The sequence below is a fragment of the Fragaria vesca genome, linkage group LG2 (assembly GCF_000184155.1).
Source record: "Fragaria vesca subsp. vesca linkage group LG2, FraVesHawaii_1.0, whole genome shotgun sequence".
Taxonomy (NCBI): domain Eukaryota; kingdom Viridiplantae; phylum Streptophyta; class Magnoliopsida; order Rosales; family Rosaceae; genus Fragaria; species Fragaria vesca.
In genome coordinates, this window is record NC_020492.1 from 3,595,762 (window position 1) to 3,611,177 (window position 15,416).

The window sequence follows — 15,416 nt, forward strand, 5'->3', positions numbered from 1 at the left end:
TGTAGCTTAGGGTGTCGACAAAAAAATTCGTAAATTCTCTGATATGGGGCTGCGATCTTATCGGTGCAACCATGTTTTGAAACCTAGGGTTTCACAATGGCGTCGATCGTGTAGGGATGGCGGTGACGCGGAGTTTTTTCGACGTTGGTCGTGTGGTTGAGACGTGGGGCATCTGTGATGGTGGCATGCAGCAGATGGAGAGGAAATCTGCGATCGATCTTGTTTCAAATTTGAATGTTGGAAGTCTTGGCCGCTAAAAATAGTAACGACGGTTATGTTTAGAAGGAATCGTAGTCAGGCTCGGATCAGAGCTTCTCTTCTGCCGTCGAAGTTTGGGAACCCTAATAGCGAGCGGCAGTCGGGTGTCTTTGCACTCAGAGGTGACGTCTCTAGATTCGAACGCCGATCACGCGTCTGGGCAGCGGCAGAGTTGACGTTTGCTGGACAGAAATGGTGGCGCTGGAAAGGTCCACTGCTAGAGGCTGTTGGGCACAGCGGAGGGGATGTGTGCTGACGGGGACGACATCAAGCTAGTCGCCTTGTGCTCTCCCGTGGGAAACCCAAACAGGTTGACCCCATGGCCTGGGTTGACTTTGCTTGGGACGTTTCTGGATGGGCCAGAAATGGCCTCTGGCTCAGGTACTTCGGAGAGATCTGCCCCTCCCGAGGTAATTGGGGAGTAGTCAACTTGAGAAAGGAACAAAGATCCCTACTCAAATTGATCAAGGTGATCCCCTACTCATTGACGAACATGTACACTGTTGGGTCTAGGCCTCATGTTGATGTTTATGTACTTTGATTCAGTTTGTGTAGGTTAATAGCTTTCTAGTGTAATTGTCTGCCTTTTTAGACGACTTTTGTGATTTTTTCCCTTTTAGTTTTAGTTCACTCATGTCTGACCTTGCAATAGTTAGTCAAATGACTCTTAATGCTAATTAATGAAGTTATTCATTTACCTAAAAAACTTAAAAAAATAAAATAAAATAAAACCCTTAAGTTATCCATTGCTAGTGCGATTGAGTTATCCATTAATTGAGTTATCCATTGCGAATGAGATTGACCTTTTTTGAACTCATTGTTCTAACAATCAAAACAGAAGATATGCCAAAATCAAAACATCAAATATCAAATTTTAATGTCTATGTTAAGGATCCAAATACCGCACATAATAAGTTGTGAAAGACATTGATATTATTAGTAATGGGTGACTGGCAGGGGCGGAACTACGTTGGGGGCTGTCTGGGCTATAGCCCTAACGAAAATAGGCTACATACTTGTACAAGCGTGGGTGCAATAATCAACAAGGGTTCAGTTGGCTAAATAATAACTCTTTTGTCAATTGTAGACTGCTGGTCAGTGGTTCGAAGCCTCCTTCCCCTATTTATCTTTTTCAATTTCATCCTGTTTCAATTCTTTCTTATTTCCTTCTCTTCCCCCCCCTCTCAATCGTTTTTGTTCCTTTTTGTTCCCATCTGCTATTCTAGAAGAGTTACACCAGAACCATAAATGAGCATAAACCTCCTTGACAACCCCATAATTAATATCCATTGAGAATAATTAATTGTTCTTCAGCATAATTATGAAAGAGCCACAACTCATGCAAGAGATGCATACTGCTAGTGCCGATAATAAGGGAAACTCAACTCATCCATATGAAGGAACATGAGGATGTTGAATATGATCGCAAGCTGACTCATCATTATACTTTCAGTTTGCAAAATGAGGTATTGTGTGTCTGTAGCTACTTACTAATCAAGTATTCTCAATTTAGTCCAATATCTCATATGAATCTATTTTTTGTTACATGAAATGGATTAAAAATAAAATGATGTACAAATGAGTTCACGGTTATCATTTCTGTTAAATAGGCATGGGCACACACCAATGTTATGTCATTGGTATTCACTCGATCACATTGACAGTATGTATGTGTGCAAATGCAGCCGGTATGAATTTAATTAGCCTAGCCTCAAGCAAAGCTACGGCGAATAAATCTCTTAACGTAATTTTTTTTTTTTTTATAGGCAATTTCGTTGATGTTGAGGCTAGAATGGCGCGAATACATGTATTCTCTTGCTACTGAAAGTAAGTTAAGAACGTAACATGTTAGTACCATTTATTACAAGATCTCGTTCACTTATTTCTAAAAATAAAGAAATATATATTTTTTTTATTTAAAAAAAACGTTTTATTAATAACTCACACACCCTACATATGTCAGTGAGGTTTGAACTCATGACCTCAAAGTTGTCAATTAAACACTTTAACCAACCAAGCCACGGCTCACCGACAAAAAAAAAAAAAACAAAGAAATATTAACACCAAAAAAAAAAACATAGTTCGTTATGGACACAAAACCATAGCAATTATTCAAGTTCAGAAAGAAAACTGAAAATTAAACCTTCTCCTTGCCCTTAGTGGAGGGGCTCGGAGGTGTGGGGAGAGAGCCAAAAATGAGCTCCACTGCATAGTCCACCGCCTGTGGCTTCTTCTTTGGTTTCTTGTTTTTCGAACCAATAGGTCCTCCTCTTTTCTTTTTTGGGGCTGCTTTGATATGCACCTTTTCTTTAGGGAGCAGTATATTACCAGAAGTAGGCACTAAACCCAGGGAGTACTTGACATTAAAGCTTGACGTGAATTGAGGCATTTTGAGTTTCTTCAAAGGCACGTCTTCAAAATTTAAAACAGGACTTGAACAATGACGGGAGGGGGCTGTGCAGTTTCACAGGTGTCTTTGCAGGAGAGGGAGGTTGTCGCCTCTTCATTGTTAATTGCATCCGCCTTAGAACTCGAGTTTGGTGCTAGTATCACTTCAACCAGAGCAAGAGCTGATGCACCTGTGTTTATAGTACTCTCATTACCTTCAACAATTGTAGGAGATTGTTCAATGTTACTTGTGTCACTGCCATCGCCCTTTTCAGAATCTGCCTCCATTTCTATCTCATCAGTCTGAATTATCTCGAGGCAAAGAGCCTTGGCAGGCCCTTGTTAGACAGTAAATTCATTTTGCATTGTCTTGCTGGCTGGGGCAGGGATCACTACCAACTAAATGGAGGGTTCCAAGTCTTTCTCTTTCTCGATCAGTTTGAAAAAGTTTATTTTGTAAGAACAATGGGACGTCGTGGTTTGCTACGTTCCTGGCAATTGGAGTTGCGTTCAAAGTCGAATGTCAATTACAATAGATTTGGACAATTTTAAAATGAACACTTAACAATCTAAAGATTTTGTGGCAACAGACGAAGGATTTGCTACTGGCGTAACTAGACAAAATCTAAGATCACTATCACAAGTCCTTATAATGTTAAGTATTGAAAACTAAAGGCTACCAAGCTACACTACACTACACTTTTCATCTTTGGAGTAGATTATTTAGTAAATCACTAAATCTCATAGTTCATTTGGGGTATTGTTCTATTTCTCCAATCCAAGGGAGTCATTCATAGTCATTTTCTCCTTTTTTTTTACTGTTTTTATTCAATATAGAAATAACTAAAATACGAAGTGTTCGCTAATAGCAAGTTAGCAACGTAAATTGGTTCTTCATATATAAGTGGGAGGTCTTGACTCTTGAGTTGTGTCATAAAACAAAACAAAAAAACTCACAAGTAACGTAACATTTAATGATTGAGTGTTGTTAAATATTCAAATTACTCGGTAAAAATTTAACTTACCAAGGAAGCGAGTCATCAATGTTGATATTTCTCATCATCATAGCAATTAGGGAAACATGTTTTACTAACACGAAGAACCCTTGAGTTAAAAGCATCAAAACCGAAGAATGCATGCGCAAGTGAATGAAAGTGAACAACTAAATATATTGGTGATAAGTGGAAAGCTAGAAGCCTAGAACATTATAGTTAAGCTATAATAAGTGCTTCCCTTGAATTGTAACGTCTAGATGATGATAGATGCATGGTAAGTTGGTACTTGGTAGTGACCACCAAAAACGAACCTGCAAAAACCCAAAGACCACATTCATGAGGAGCAGTCGTGCATGTGGTTGCTCCGATTCAAGGACAACGAAAGAGATCGATGCCAATTATTCAGAAACATATGCAGGCAAAACACTTGGGGTCGACTCTCGTATACTCACTGATTCATACACGATCGATCATAAAGTCTCAAAGAGATGAGAAGAAGGCCATGGTGGGTAGATGGAGACTGGAGAGCTTGTGAAGAATGTGAAGGTTGTTAATGCTGCTTTGTCTCTTCCATTGGCCTCTTTCTATTTCTCACTTCCTCCTTTACAAGTCACCCTTCGATTATGTTCCTGTTATCTAAGCTAGCTAGGGTCCCCATTACATTTCCCAGCTAACCCAGATTCACATGTACACAGACCAATCAATCATAGAACAATGTCTACAACAGTACATGATTCATAAACTTAGAGTTAAATGTGGCTCCTGCGCTGCGGTCTTGTGGGGATAATCCTGCAACGAGCGCAACCCTCGTGTTTAGTACGAGAGTGATCTAGCGGAGCAAATAATAATTTGGGTCTCCATCCATCAATCTCTCTACATTTCCCATACAGCCTGGAAATGGGTCCTCTGACGAGTAGGATTTCATTTTCTTTATCATAGGAAAATCCAAGACACAAATTTTTCTTGTCCCCGTTTGCTAATCAGCCATTGATCTTCTTGCCCCCGCATATATATATATATATATATATATATATATATATATACACATGACAATAATGCGATTACTTGTTTTCTTAACAACAATTGAATGACTTAGGCTTTAGTCAAGGAAACAATGACGTAGTTGCTGTGGTGCATGGATGAGATATAATTCATCTGCCTATGATGAAGAGGTTGTTGGAGCATAAATAAGTCATCATGTGACTATTTATGGACTTAGATAGATGAGGATGAGATGTTTTTTATGTTAGGAAATTTCAAATTCTTACATGTATACGTTATCTGAAAGAGAAATGTTGAGAAACGAATTAATCAAAACAAAATTACAGTAACACTGGAACTTACAATCTCAAGTCTAAATCAGATATCAAGAATTACAACAAAGACGGATTACGTACACTGCGTTCACCATGTCACCAGCAAACACCAAAAGAACATGAGCAAACCTCCAAAGCACTCCAAAGCATTAAGCATGAGGGAAGAGTCTCCTTGACCAAAACACCAACTTTAGCTAACAAAACGTCTCCACTTAAGAAACATATTTGCATTATCACTTCAAGATTCGAGTTTAAAGACATCATGATAACTTACATTTTAGTGTTGATATAACAAATCACCGTTAAGAAATTTAGAACTCATTCTCAAAAATCCGACATTCCGACTACTACCTAACACCGGTGACTAAATGACCAAGTAAACATTTCCGATACAAACATAATTCGCAACAGCACCGGCGAAGGAATCTTTGCTCTACAGTTTTTAGGGCAGCTCCTCTACAGTGCCAGAAATTAAGAAAGTTCCCCCCCCCCCCCCTTCTTACTTCCTAGGTCAATCACTAGCCCGATTGCCGTCAAACATGACCCCTTGTGGGCCACCACTCGTCAAATCAAATCTTTGCCTCAAAACACTCATGCACCAATATTATATTCTTTCCTTTCCACGTGGACGGCTCCGATTCAACTCACCTCTCTGTCTCCCACACCCCAACCTCCGCTCAGATCCTTTCCCTCCAAAATTCCTTCCCCCCCCCCCCAAAACCGTGGCACTCACCCCTCCGCCCCCAGTCATCAAATCCCCACACAGAATCCTTGTCCTTCACTAACCTATAATTACGATTTTGCCCTCAACCGTAATCTACTTATTTCGTAGGATGGATAATATTTTAGGAAATAAATAATAAACACGCAACGTTAAACGTTGCGACCGAAATTGGTCTCCGATTCTCCATGCACACATCAAAATTTTAACCAAAGTGAAAAGTCAAATACTATGGGAATCATAATTTAAATACACCCCCCCATATTCTATAAATATTGGAGTAATAATAACAGTAAATAATAAAATTGACAGCCATAATCCCTTTTTTATCTTGTACTTCCTAATCCAAGACCAAAATTTATAGGAGGAAACTTCAGAAATGGGAGCGGTTTCAATTCTCCTTGTCTACAAAGGTTGTACATTGTCCGGGGAAGAGGTTCGGGGACGTTTTGGGGGCGGCTCGGCTTGGACGGTAGACGAGTGCGTGTCGCAACTCACGCATGCGGCCGCATCGAGCACGCCCACCGGGCTGCCGGGGGCGGACGGAGGAGGCATGGCGGGGCTACCGGCTTTATGGCGGGAGGATGAGGGGCACGTGTCGATCAGGTACTCCTCCATGAGTTGGTGACAGCTTCTCACATTTTCCTGTCCCCAATGAATGAAAGAAAAATTGTAATTTACCCCGGTAAGTATTTACTTTGTTTTTTTCACAGCTTTCTATGCTTCACTTTCTCTCGACTCTTCGATTTTCTCATCTAATAGAAAACTACAAATATTAATTATATTGTAAATTCAACCCCAACAAAGTTAAAATTAGCTGTTAAGACCCATGGTTTATTACTTTGTTTACTCCTTCGTCAGACACCGCTCCTGCTTGGTCTTCCGCCGCCGCAGACTCGACGCTTTCGCCGGCGGCGCAGAGCACAGCCGCCGCCGCCACAGTCGACGGTGTAAAACCCAAGAAATCAATCACTGAAAAACATAACCACATAATCAGAAACAGAGAAGCAAACCAGCAAACATTTGTCTGAAAAAGACTAAGAGTGTACGTATTTTTACCTCGTATGGTTTTGAAAACTAGATCAGAAGAAGCCTCGAAAAGGTTGAGAGGAGAAGAAGCGGGGAGCTTGTTGATGAAATGGGGGAGGAAATCGAAGGGTGTGACGGAGCGGAGTCTCCAGTTGAGAGTAGACATGACCCAAAGCTCCATTCTTTGAACAGTTTTGGGTTCGAAGACGAATTTGGGCTCGAAGATTTGAAGGTCGATGATGTAGGGGACATGGGGCTCCTCCATCTTGGCCGCTAAAGACAAACACGCCACGGAGAGCAGCTGAAACGGCCACCGCCCATGCTGTCGCTGCAGAAGGGATAACAAAGTAATTTCATGTAAAAACAAAACCAAACAGGAAGAGGTTTTGTCGGAGAAAGATAGAGTTACCGGGAGGGAGCGAGTGGAGAGGAAACGGTCGAAGTAGTTGACGGAGAGGAACGCCGTGAGAGGAGCAAAACGGTAGTGGGCGTGGACTCTCAAGATCCAGTTGATGGAGTCCTGACGGGCGGTGACGTCGACGGTGCGGTCACGGCACAGGGAGAGGTAGTCAAGGGAGGGGAGGTGGTGGGGCTCGGAGTCGATGAGGCGGCGGAGGAAGATGGCGGAGGAGGAGGAAGAAGAAGACATAATGGGTGGGTTTTGGTCATGGCGAGGAGGGAGTGAGGGTGTATGGCATTGTCTTTTTAGAGAGAGAGGGTTTGGATTTAATTTGGATTTGCTTGGTGTGTCTGAGGGAGTCTGGTTGTGTCTGAAAGAGTGAGGGAGTCTGTGGTATGAATGACAGAATGAGTTGGTTTTTTTCTCTTCTTTTCTTTGCACTTTTGTGTGTTTCTTTTGTTGGTTTATGGGGTTTTGTGTTGGTGGAGAAGAAGAGGGATGAGATGGGTGTATCAGAGAGATGGTCAAGCATGGTAAATTGGTAATGGTCTAATGGAGGTAAGAGTGGAATCTAGAGATGGAGAAATTGCACTTGAAGATGTGCATTTTAGTGTGTTATACTCGTTCTATACGTATATACGATACTCCGTATACAATTACGCATGCAAAAAGTGTCAAAACTTACGTTTCAGAACCTCATTGTTGTAAGAAAATGTGACTGATTGAGTGACTGCATGTTATTCCAGGTCTTCTGAAACAACAAAGAAGTTTGCGAGTTGAAACCGAAAGTTGTGACAATCTTAACAAGCTTCGGTCAGCATGTATGGCGACAACCAATGTTTCTTGATAAGATCGCCCTTGTTTGGTCAATCTTTACGTTCATACAACTTGGTCATTTAAGATATCGTTACTTCTTGTTCAGTTCTATTAATATAGTGTATTTTTAAATTTATGAGTTGTAATAATTTCTATTATTGAATGATAGAACATTAAGTATTATTAGGTTAATATTTAAATTTTAAAATGAAAACAATTAGGAGCGCTCTAGGGCTAATCTTCTAGCTTTGTATTACGAAGCTAACCATCATTAAGACTAATTTTTCAGTCACATATCGGCATCTCCATAGTTCAATTAAGTCCCTATATTTAGTCGATCATTTTACACAAAATTTCAACTAAATTAATTGCCGTTGAAGTATCCATAATCCTGATTACTAATTATGAACAAGAATAGTTCAATTTGGAGTCTGGACAAATTTTTATTTTGTCCATTGACTTGATCTTATTTTGCTGGTTCATCAAAAAATTGTTGAAAATTTCAGTCATCGTTTTTCTTTATAATCAAAGACGAATTCTATAACACAGTTGAAAAGTTAGTAGAGGGCTAGAGGCTATAAAAAATTAAAAATCCACTTCCTTTAGGAAAAGTTGTTTTCTAATTGGTGTTCGAGGTGAAGTTGAATTATTTGGTCATTTAGGTGTAATACAAGCCTACTTTACAATTTGAAGGTTACCATTTAGAAGTTGGAATGAGGAAAGGTACGCCTTTTTTTTACCACAACCCGTGATATCCCTCAAGCATAGAGTAGCTACCCCAATTGACCCACCTAATCCAAGTCATTTCTCTACTAACCATATACCAATACATATATGTAGGCGAGGAAAGAAAGGCTCTAGGTTGCAATTTTGTGACAAGTTAGTTCAATATCAATGACAGGACGATACATGAAACAAATCCATATACTTCGAGTGTTTCTCATTGTAGACCGAGAAACACTCATATTTCTTGATTTATCACGAGTGACTGATAAGTGATTACATATTTTTAAAAATTTATTTTGATAATAACGTCGTGATAAATGAATGAATGTGACATACACTAAATAACACATGTTTTTCTTGTGATTTACAAGTAATGATGGAAGGTTTACTTTTTAAATCCGATGACGATATTTGTTTCACCGCTATCGTCAAGTTTGGACATATTGATGCATTCCCTCTCTAAGAATAGATCAATCTATCTATCAATCAATTTGGAAATAGCTCGTTCATATGATTTTTCGAAATTGTATCTAGAATTTATCTTAAGACCTTGTAAGCAAAGATGTAGTGGTCCAAGTACATTATCATGTTGCATTATGAGATGTTTGTTTGTGATACATTATTGGTTCCTTCATTATTTAGGTTAATCATGGAGTACATATACATTTCATGTGGTATAGAAAATCAAACAATAGTTTCATGCCCTAGACATATTTCCAAGAAAACCCATCATGGTCATACTAAATACTAACATGCATATTGGTGTAGATGATATGAAAAACCTGCTCTTGGGATTTAGCAAAACAGGCAAGAACAACTAAGAAGTGAAGGCCATAGGTAGAAGATGAGCTAGAAATATCTTGTTCTGTTAAGGAAAAGACCAAAACAAAGCTGTGGACCTATATATGGTGAGTATGGTCCAAAAAACCATATAGGTGTTAATACTTTCCCTGCTTAGAAGGTTTTAAGTAAAATCTTACAAGGCTCTAAGAAGTAAACATTTTGGCAATGAGTATGGCCCCTATTATTTCAACAATTTCTAAATGACAAATTGCTCTTTTCTTTTGGTACTCGTTCTGATTGAAGAGGCACCTTCTATCTTTTGTTACAAGTATATTACCTATAGTGAAGAGGCACATGCGGAATTGCATATTACCTATAGTGAGTGAGGGCGGAATGGTTAGGACGTTGTTCACATTCACAATATTCATCAACTCACCGGATAGTATACACTATACAAAACATTTAACGTTTGTTTAAATGATTTAACTCTGATAAACTTACATACTTTAATATATAATCTTCCATATATCAAATTACCAAATGAATTTAGGGATTAATTGTAATATATTATCACTTAATTTATGTAACTGAACTAAATGAATTCAACTGCTCAAATACTCAAAGCATATGAAAAGTACCGTGCCATAGTTTTGGTCATTACAATCACACCTAACTTTTCTCTTGCTCCAAGTAGTTCACTGCAGAAATCAGAATTTTTTTTAAATCTAAACCCAGCAATGCCAGCATATGCTGCAACCCATCCTCCTAATCCTTTTAGGAAAATTAAATTACTTTATTTGTCAACATTATTGCGAAGTATATACTGGATTACTCATCATGTACCAGATCAGATCAATGATTTTCTATTTAGCTCCATGCGGTAGGCTTAGCAAGGGAGACCAAAACCAAAAGCAACTAATCTTTGGCTTGCAACAGTATCACATTCCAATATAGAAATGTTCCCCTCATGACATCAAATTCTTGAGAAATCAGGTAGCTTGATAGTTTCCAAGCTATATATTACTAAACTTGTAACATTAACTAGTCAACCATAACAAAAAGGTTACAAGCTTTAGTATCAAGTTGATTTCCCATACATAATTCTCCTATAGATATCTATTTTCTCTGCTACTATTTGATCATCCTCTTGTTAGTGTCACACCGAAGGGAAATGCCTATTAAGGTTGTATGGAAGCGAGTAGAACTCTTCACTCCTTGTATCAGTGTCAAATTTTCTGAACTTTCCCCACCAGTGTCGGCCACTGTCCCGTCTTGTAGAACTGTGTCCACAGCCCATGGTGAGGTCGCAGAAGAGAGCAACTATAATTGCTACAGTTGCAGCAGATGAGAAAATTACTTGCACAATGTTGTTGAACTGCAGGTGCATGTAGACAATCAATATCCAGTCATATACTAGTAGGAAACAATTTTCTGCAAACATACATCAGTTACAGCAAGGAAATTTTGAAGATAATTGAAAATCAACAGACTCACCCAGATTTGATGTGTGTGAAGAGGGCCATGACCAGAAGTTAAGAGGTAGTCATGGAAGTACTGAGGCACAGAAAGACCCATGAAGAGAGAAAAACCAATTATGAACTTTGACCTAAAGCTGTTAAGGTTGCAGAACTGCAACAAACCTAGACCAGCGGAAGCTGCACGATCACAACCGAAATTTAAACTTAGATGACATATGTGAATGAGCATCCACATTATTTCTAGTACTTGAGACATGCAAAAAAATATTCGGAATTTAAGTATCCTGATGATCATAATGTCATAGGAAACAGAGACTTACCAACATAGGCATAGAGAACACAATACAAAGCTGCCACAATTGGAAGTGGTATAGATGCAAGGATAGCACCAAACTTTCCTGTGAATGACAAAAATAGTGACACCCTTAGATCACATAATAAAACAAAGTCACAAATGTTATAAGCTCCCGGGTGCATCATGCTTTCAATTCTGAGAAAGATTTAGGTGCTACATGCAATACATACTCACCTAATATGGAGAAGAAAAACATAAAGCCTGCTGATATTTGAATTACTCTTCGACTTCCAACACGTGTCAATCCCAGCAAACCTGCATTTTCACTAAAAACAATAAAGTTAGATCGCATTTTCACTCTATGAGATGTTATACTGGCTTCCTCTTTGATGGTATTTTCTCTAGAAAACAGACTAATGCCTACAACTAGGGGCAAACAAACTCGATGACCATTGGGAACTTGCAACATGATCACTGATGGGACTCATTTACTACATGAATTTACTCAAATTTGTGAATTTACAGATTCTAAAAAATCAACACCTGTGTACTGCATTCCTCTTTCTGTGGCTAATGACAACGTTTGGTTAAAGTTCCATTTATGGTACTAGCAATATTACATACGCACATGTAAGCCAGGGATACTTTTTAAAATTGATTAAGCAGTTTCACTTTAGTTCTACAACAGACAATGTTAGAACTGCATGTATATAAAATGCTTACACTGATGCAGTTGAGCCGGTTAATGAGCCAAAGATGCCATTTAGAAGAGTGCTTATGCCCTGGAATATTTACTAAATAAGATTAGTTTTCCAACTAATAGAGTCTTCATAAATTACAAGGATGTGTTATTAACCACTTATTACCTGCCAGCCTATACCTCGGCTCAGAACAGAAGGTGGTGGAGGGGTGGCACTCCCGTATCGTGATGCTGCAATGAATACACCTATGGACTGTCATCAAGTGAAAAGAAGAATCAGGCACAACAAATGCAATTAGTACCTACTTTATATAATTTTGAGAAATAACACATTTCAATTCATAAGAGAACAAAAAATCTTAAAAATTGGTAAATATAGTCGACGCATTTTTGAAGTTTCCTCAAGATGCATTAACAAGGATTTATGGAATACTCGATGCATGCATGCAACAGGCAAACAGCTACCCTTGCAGAATAAGCATTTACATGCTTAATTTTAGTCTTCACTCTGAATTGGGTTATATGGCACAGTAAAATAAATAAGGATCGGCTCTCTAATTTTTACCTCAATGATGGATACAAAAGCAGCAGCCATAATCGCAAAAGTATCTCCAGCATTAAAAGACGGCCGCCCCCATTGGAATGGATAGGGAACCCTTACCCTGCATATGGTGAAAAACACAAAAAATTGAATCATAATTGAATGTCATATTATCATCCAGTAGACTGTAATCATGTTTTAGATTAATAAATATTTATATGACAGTGTTAAAACAATATCAGATTACCAGAGCTTTTGGCTCCAGGACTAAACTCCACTATATGAAACTAATGGATTAGAGTGGGGGATTTGTTTATAGAGTCTAGTGTTCAAATCTATGATAGGGTAGGCTTTATGTGTTTCCTTCCCCAACAGATACTCAATAGCTTCTATATCACTGAATCCAGGTAGAAACAGTTTGACCAATAATGTCGTCTATGTCATTGCACACATATCTTTCGCATGAGGAAATTTTTGACAATTATGCTCTTATAGAATGATTGCATTTCAGTATCTAGAAAGTAGAAACTAATGCATTAACATAAGCTATGAATGATTGAGGACCATTTCTATAACCCATGAAGGATTTCTTGAAACTGTTAATGCAGGTGCTTAAGGCATTAAGTGCAAATGCTGCACTGAAATTGAGCTGGAAGTTGAGCTTACCAAGGAGCAGCCCGGACAAGCCCAGAACGATCAGTGCGGCAGCTAGTTTGAGTTCTAGGGGATTTATGATTATATGCACCACCTGCAGTCAGAATTTCTGCATACACCCATACAATTGCAACAGAGAATAGTACCGCAAATCGTTCAAATATTGGTATCTTTAACTTCATTGTGGAGGCATACTGCAGTACCAATTTTTACACATTAGAATGAACCTCAAGTCAAGCAAACAATTAAGGAAATTGTGTCATATTCTACCATTATAACAACTACATAAGAGATTAAAGGTAATTCAATATGACTGAACTAAAATAATGACTCAGCATGTTACACACCTGTGATAGAAGAAGCAGTATAAGTATGGCCGGTAATCCAACTTCAATACAATTTGCCAGCTGCAACCATCAAGCACAAAAACAAAATGCCATGATCAAAAACGATGTAATACCTACATAGCAGAAGCCATGCATTCACACTTAAGAAAGAAAAAAAGTCTGTTTATGTAGTTCTCTTGGTTGAAGTTTAATCAATTTCAGTCAACTGATCAATAACACAATGGAAACTTCAACATGCTTACCAGAGGAAAACCAAGTACAAAGAACCCCAGTCCAGTAAGAGTCACTAGAGGAACAGACGAGAGAGGACTAAGATACCTGCACCAAACCACGTCAATGTCAAGTTCTTGCCTAAACAAAGTAATAGCTATCCAGCACATATATCAGATTCTAATTGGCTTTATTGCTTCAACCCACCTCCCAAAAATTCTGACAAACCCCAAAAAGCCAAGGATCATTTGAAAGAATGAAGCAATAATGAGTGCCCCTTGTATTGCTGCCATAGTTTCTCTGAACCTCTGTACACAACAAAGAAAGTTGGTGCAAATATAATCACATAACACTTCCATATGAACACTCATTCTGGCCCATAGACCAACAGAGTGTGAAATCTAGGAGATAGGAAAGTGAGAAATTGGGTTACACCAAACCTGGTGGGGGTCTATGAATACACTGAACCTCCTGGAATAAGCTATGGAGAGAGCAGGGACGATGAAAGCATATGAAGCCCCCATCACCACAGGAAGACGAGTCCCAAACCACGTCTGTAACAGTGTGTTAATGCCGGCGACAAAGAGCACAGTATCAATCACTTCTGCCTTCTCTACCTATTAAGATAAAGAATAAACAATGTCTGAACAAAAGGAGTATAAAAGGAGTGTAAAATCCAATGAAAACTGAAAAACAAATGTGCATGATTTTTGCAGGTCTTACATCACCACCACCCATTATAGGGACAAGCAAGATGGGAATGAACACAGTGGTGCCCAACATAACCAGAAAGTGCTGAAATCCCAGAATTATGGCTTCAGCTGCATTCAATCAACAATCCATAAGCAATACAGAAGATGATAAACATCAAATTGAACGAACATTAAACTCCTTTTCTTTACAAGACAAGAATCATTAGAGATTCTAAAGTGAAATAAGAAACCAACAATGAAATGCAGGGGAGACTAGTAAAAGTAAGAGAACACCGCAAAAACATGAATAAAAACGATATAAGTTGCACCGTCTTATTTGTTTGCCATAAAATTTGCAGTAACACAGAACAGAAAGGCAGAAACTTTGAAGAGCTGAAAATGAAATCCAGAGAAAACAAGAGGAGATGAAAAGGTTGATAGGACTCTCTCTTCAGAGAAGAAGAGAAGTAGCAAACTTGAATGTTATATAAGATTTAATCAAAACTTTGTTTCATTTTGTTTTCTCACACCAAACTTTCCTTTGTAAATCCCACTTTCTGGGTAACCAAACAGAATTGAAACTACTCAAACAAGAAGAGAATATCCAGCACAAGTAATTTCGCCAACATACACATACATTTGGCCCAATGGAAAAGGAAAACTTCAAAATTAAGATTACCAAATTTTGTAGACACAAGAAAACATAAAGGTGATGAGAAAGTTGACGGCTTTTGTGCACCAAGAGAAGAGAAAAGGCACCACCATAGTGATATGAACAAAACCAACATCCACATACACAAACTCACTTTCAGTTTTGAGGCAGAGCTATGACCCAAAATGAAACCTTTCTTGAAACCCATTTTCCTTTGGAACCTCAAACTTTCTGGGTAACCAGACATGACATAAATAACTCGAAAGTACCAAAGGGAAAACCCATCACAAGTACATTGTCTCGTAAACAGGTAGTGTTGTTTTGTTTGTGAAGAGAGAGAGAGAGAGAGAGAGAGAGAGAGAGAGAGAGAGAGAGAGAGAGAGAGAGAGAGAGAGAGAGAGAGAGAGAGAGAGAG

General features: G+C 38.7%; 2 protein-coding genes across 2 annotated transcripts; both read right to left on the reverse strand.

Moving 5' to 3' along the window:
- Nucleotides 1-6,083: 6,083 nt before the first annotated feature.
- LOC101308931 (cyclin-D1-1-like) lies at nt 6,084-7,356 on the reverse strand. Its single transcript, XM_004292068.1, has 4 exons — nt 7,117-7,356; nt 6,738-7,035; nt 6,553-6,650; nt 6,084-6,323 (listed from the first exon to the last, which is right to left on the reverse strand). The coding sequence occupies exons 1-4, from the start codon at nt 7,354-7,356 to the stop codon at nt 6,084-6,086; spliced, it is 876 nt and encodes a 291-aa protein (XP_004292116.1).
- A 3,133-nt stretch (nt 7,357-10,489) lies between these two features.
- On the reverse strand, nt 10,490-14,689 carry LOC101307643 (nucleobase-ascorbate transporter 4-like). Its single transcript, XM_004289727.1, has 14 exons — nt 14,679-14,689; nt 14,381-14,478; nt 14,098-14,274; nt 13,865-13,965; nt 13,690-13,765; nt 13,448-13,507; nt 13,113-13,294; nt 12,471-12,567; nt 12,072-12,158; nt 11,929-11,987; nt 11,440-11,531; nt 11,231-11,308; nt 10,927-11,087; nt 10,490-10,807 (listed from the first exon to the last, which is right to left on the reverse strand). The coding sequence occupies exons 2-14, from the start codon at nt 14,438-14,440 to the stop codon at nt 10,589-10,591; spliced, it is 1,449 nt and encodes a 482-aa protein (XP_004289775.1). The 5' UTR covers nt 14,441-14,478; nt 14,679-14,689; the 3' UTR covers nt 10,490-10,588.
- Between the last annotated feature and the right edge of the window lie 727 nt (nt 14,690-15,416).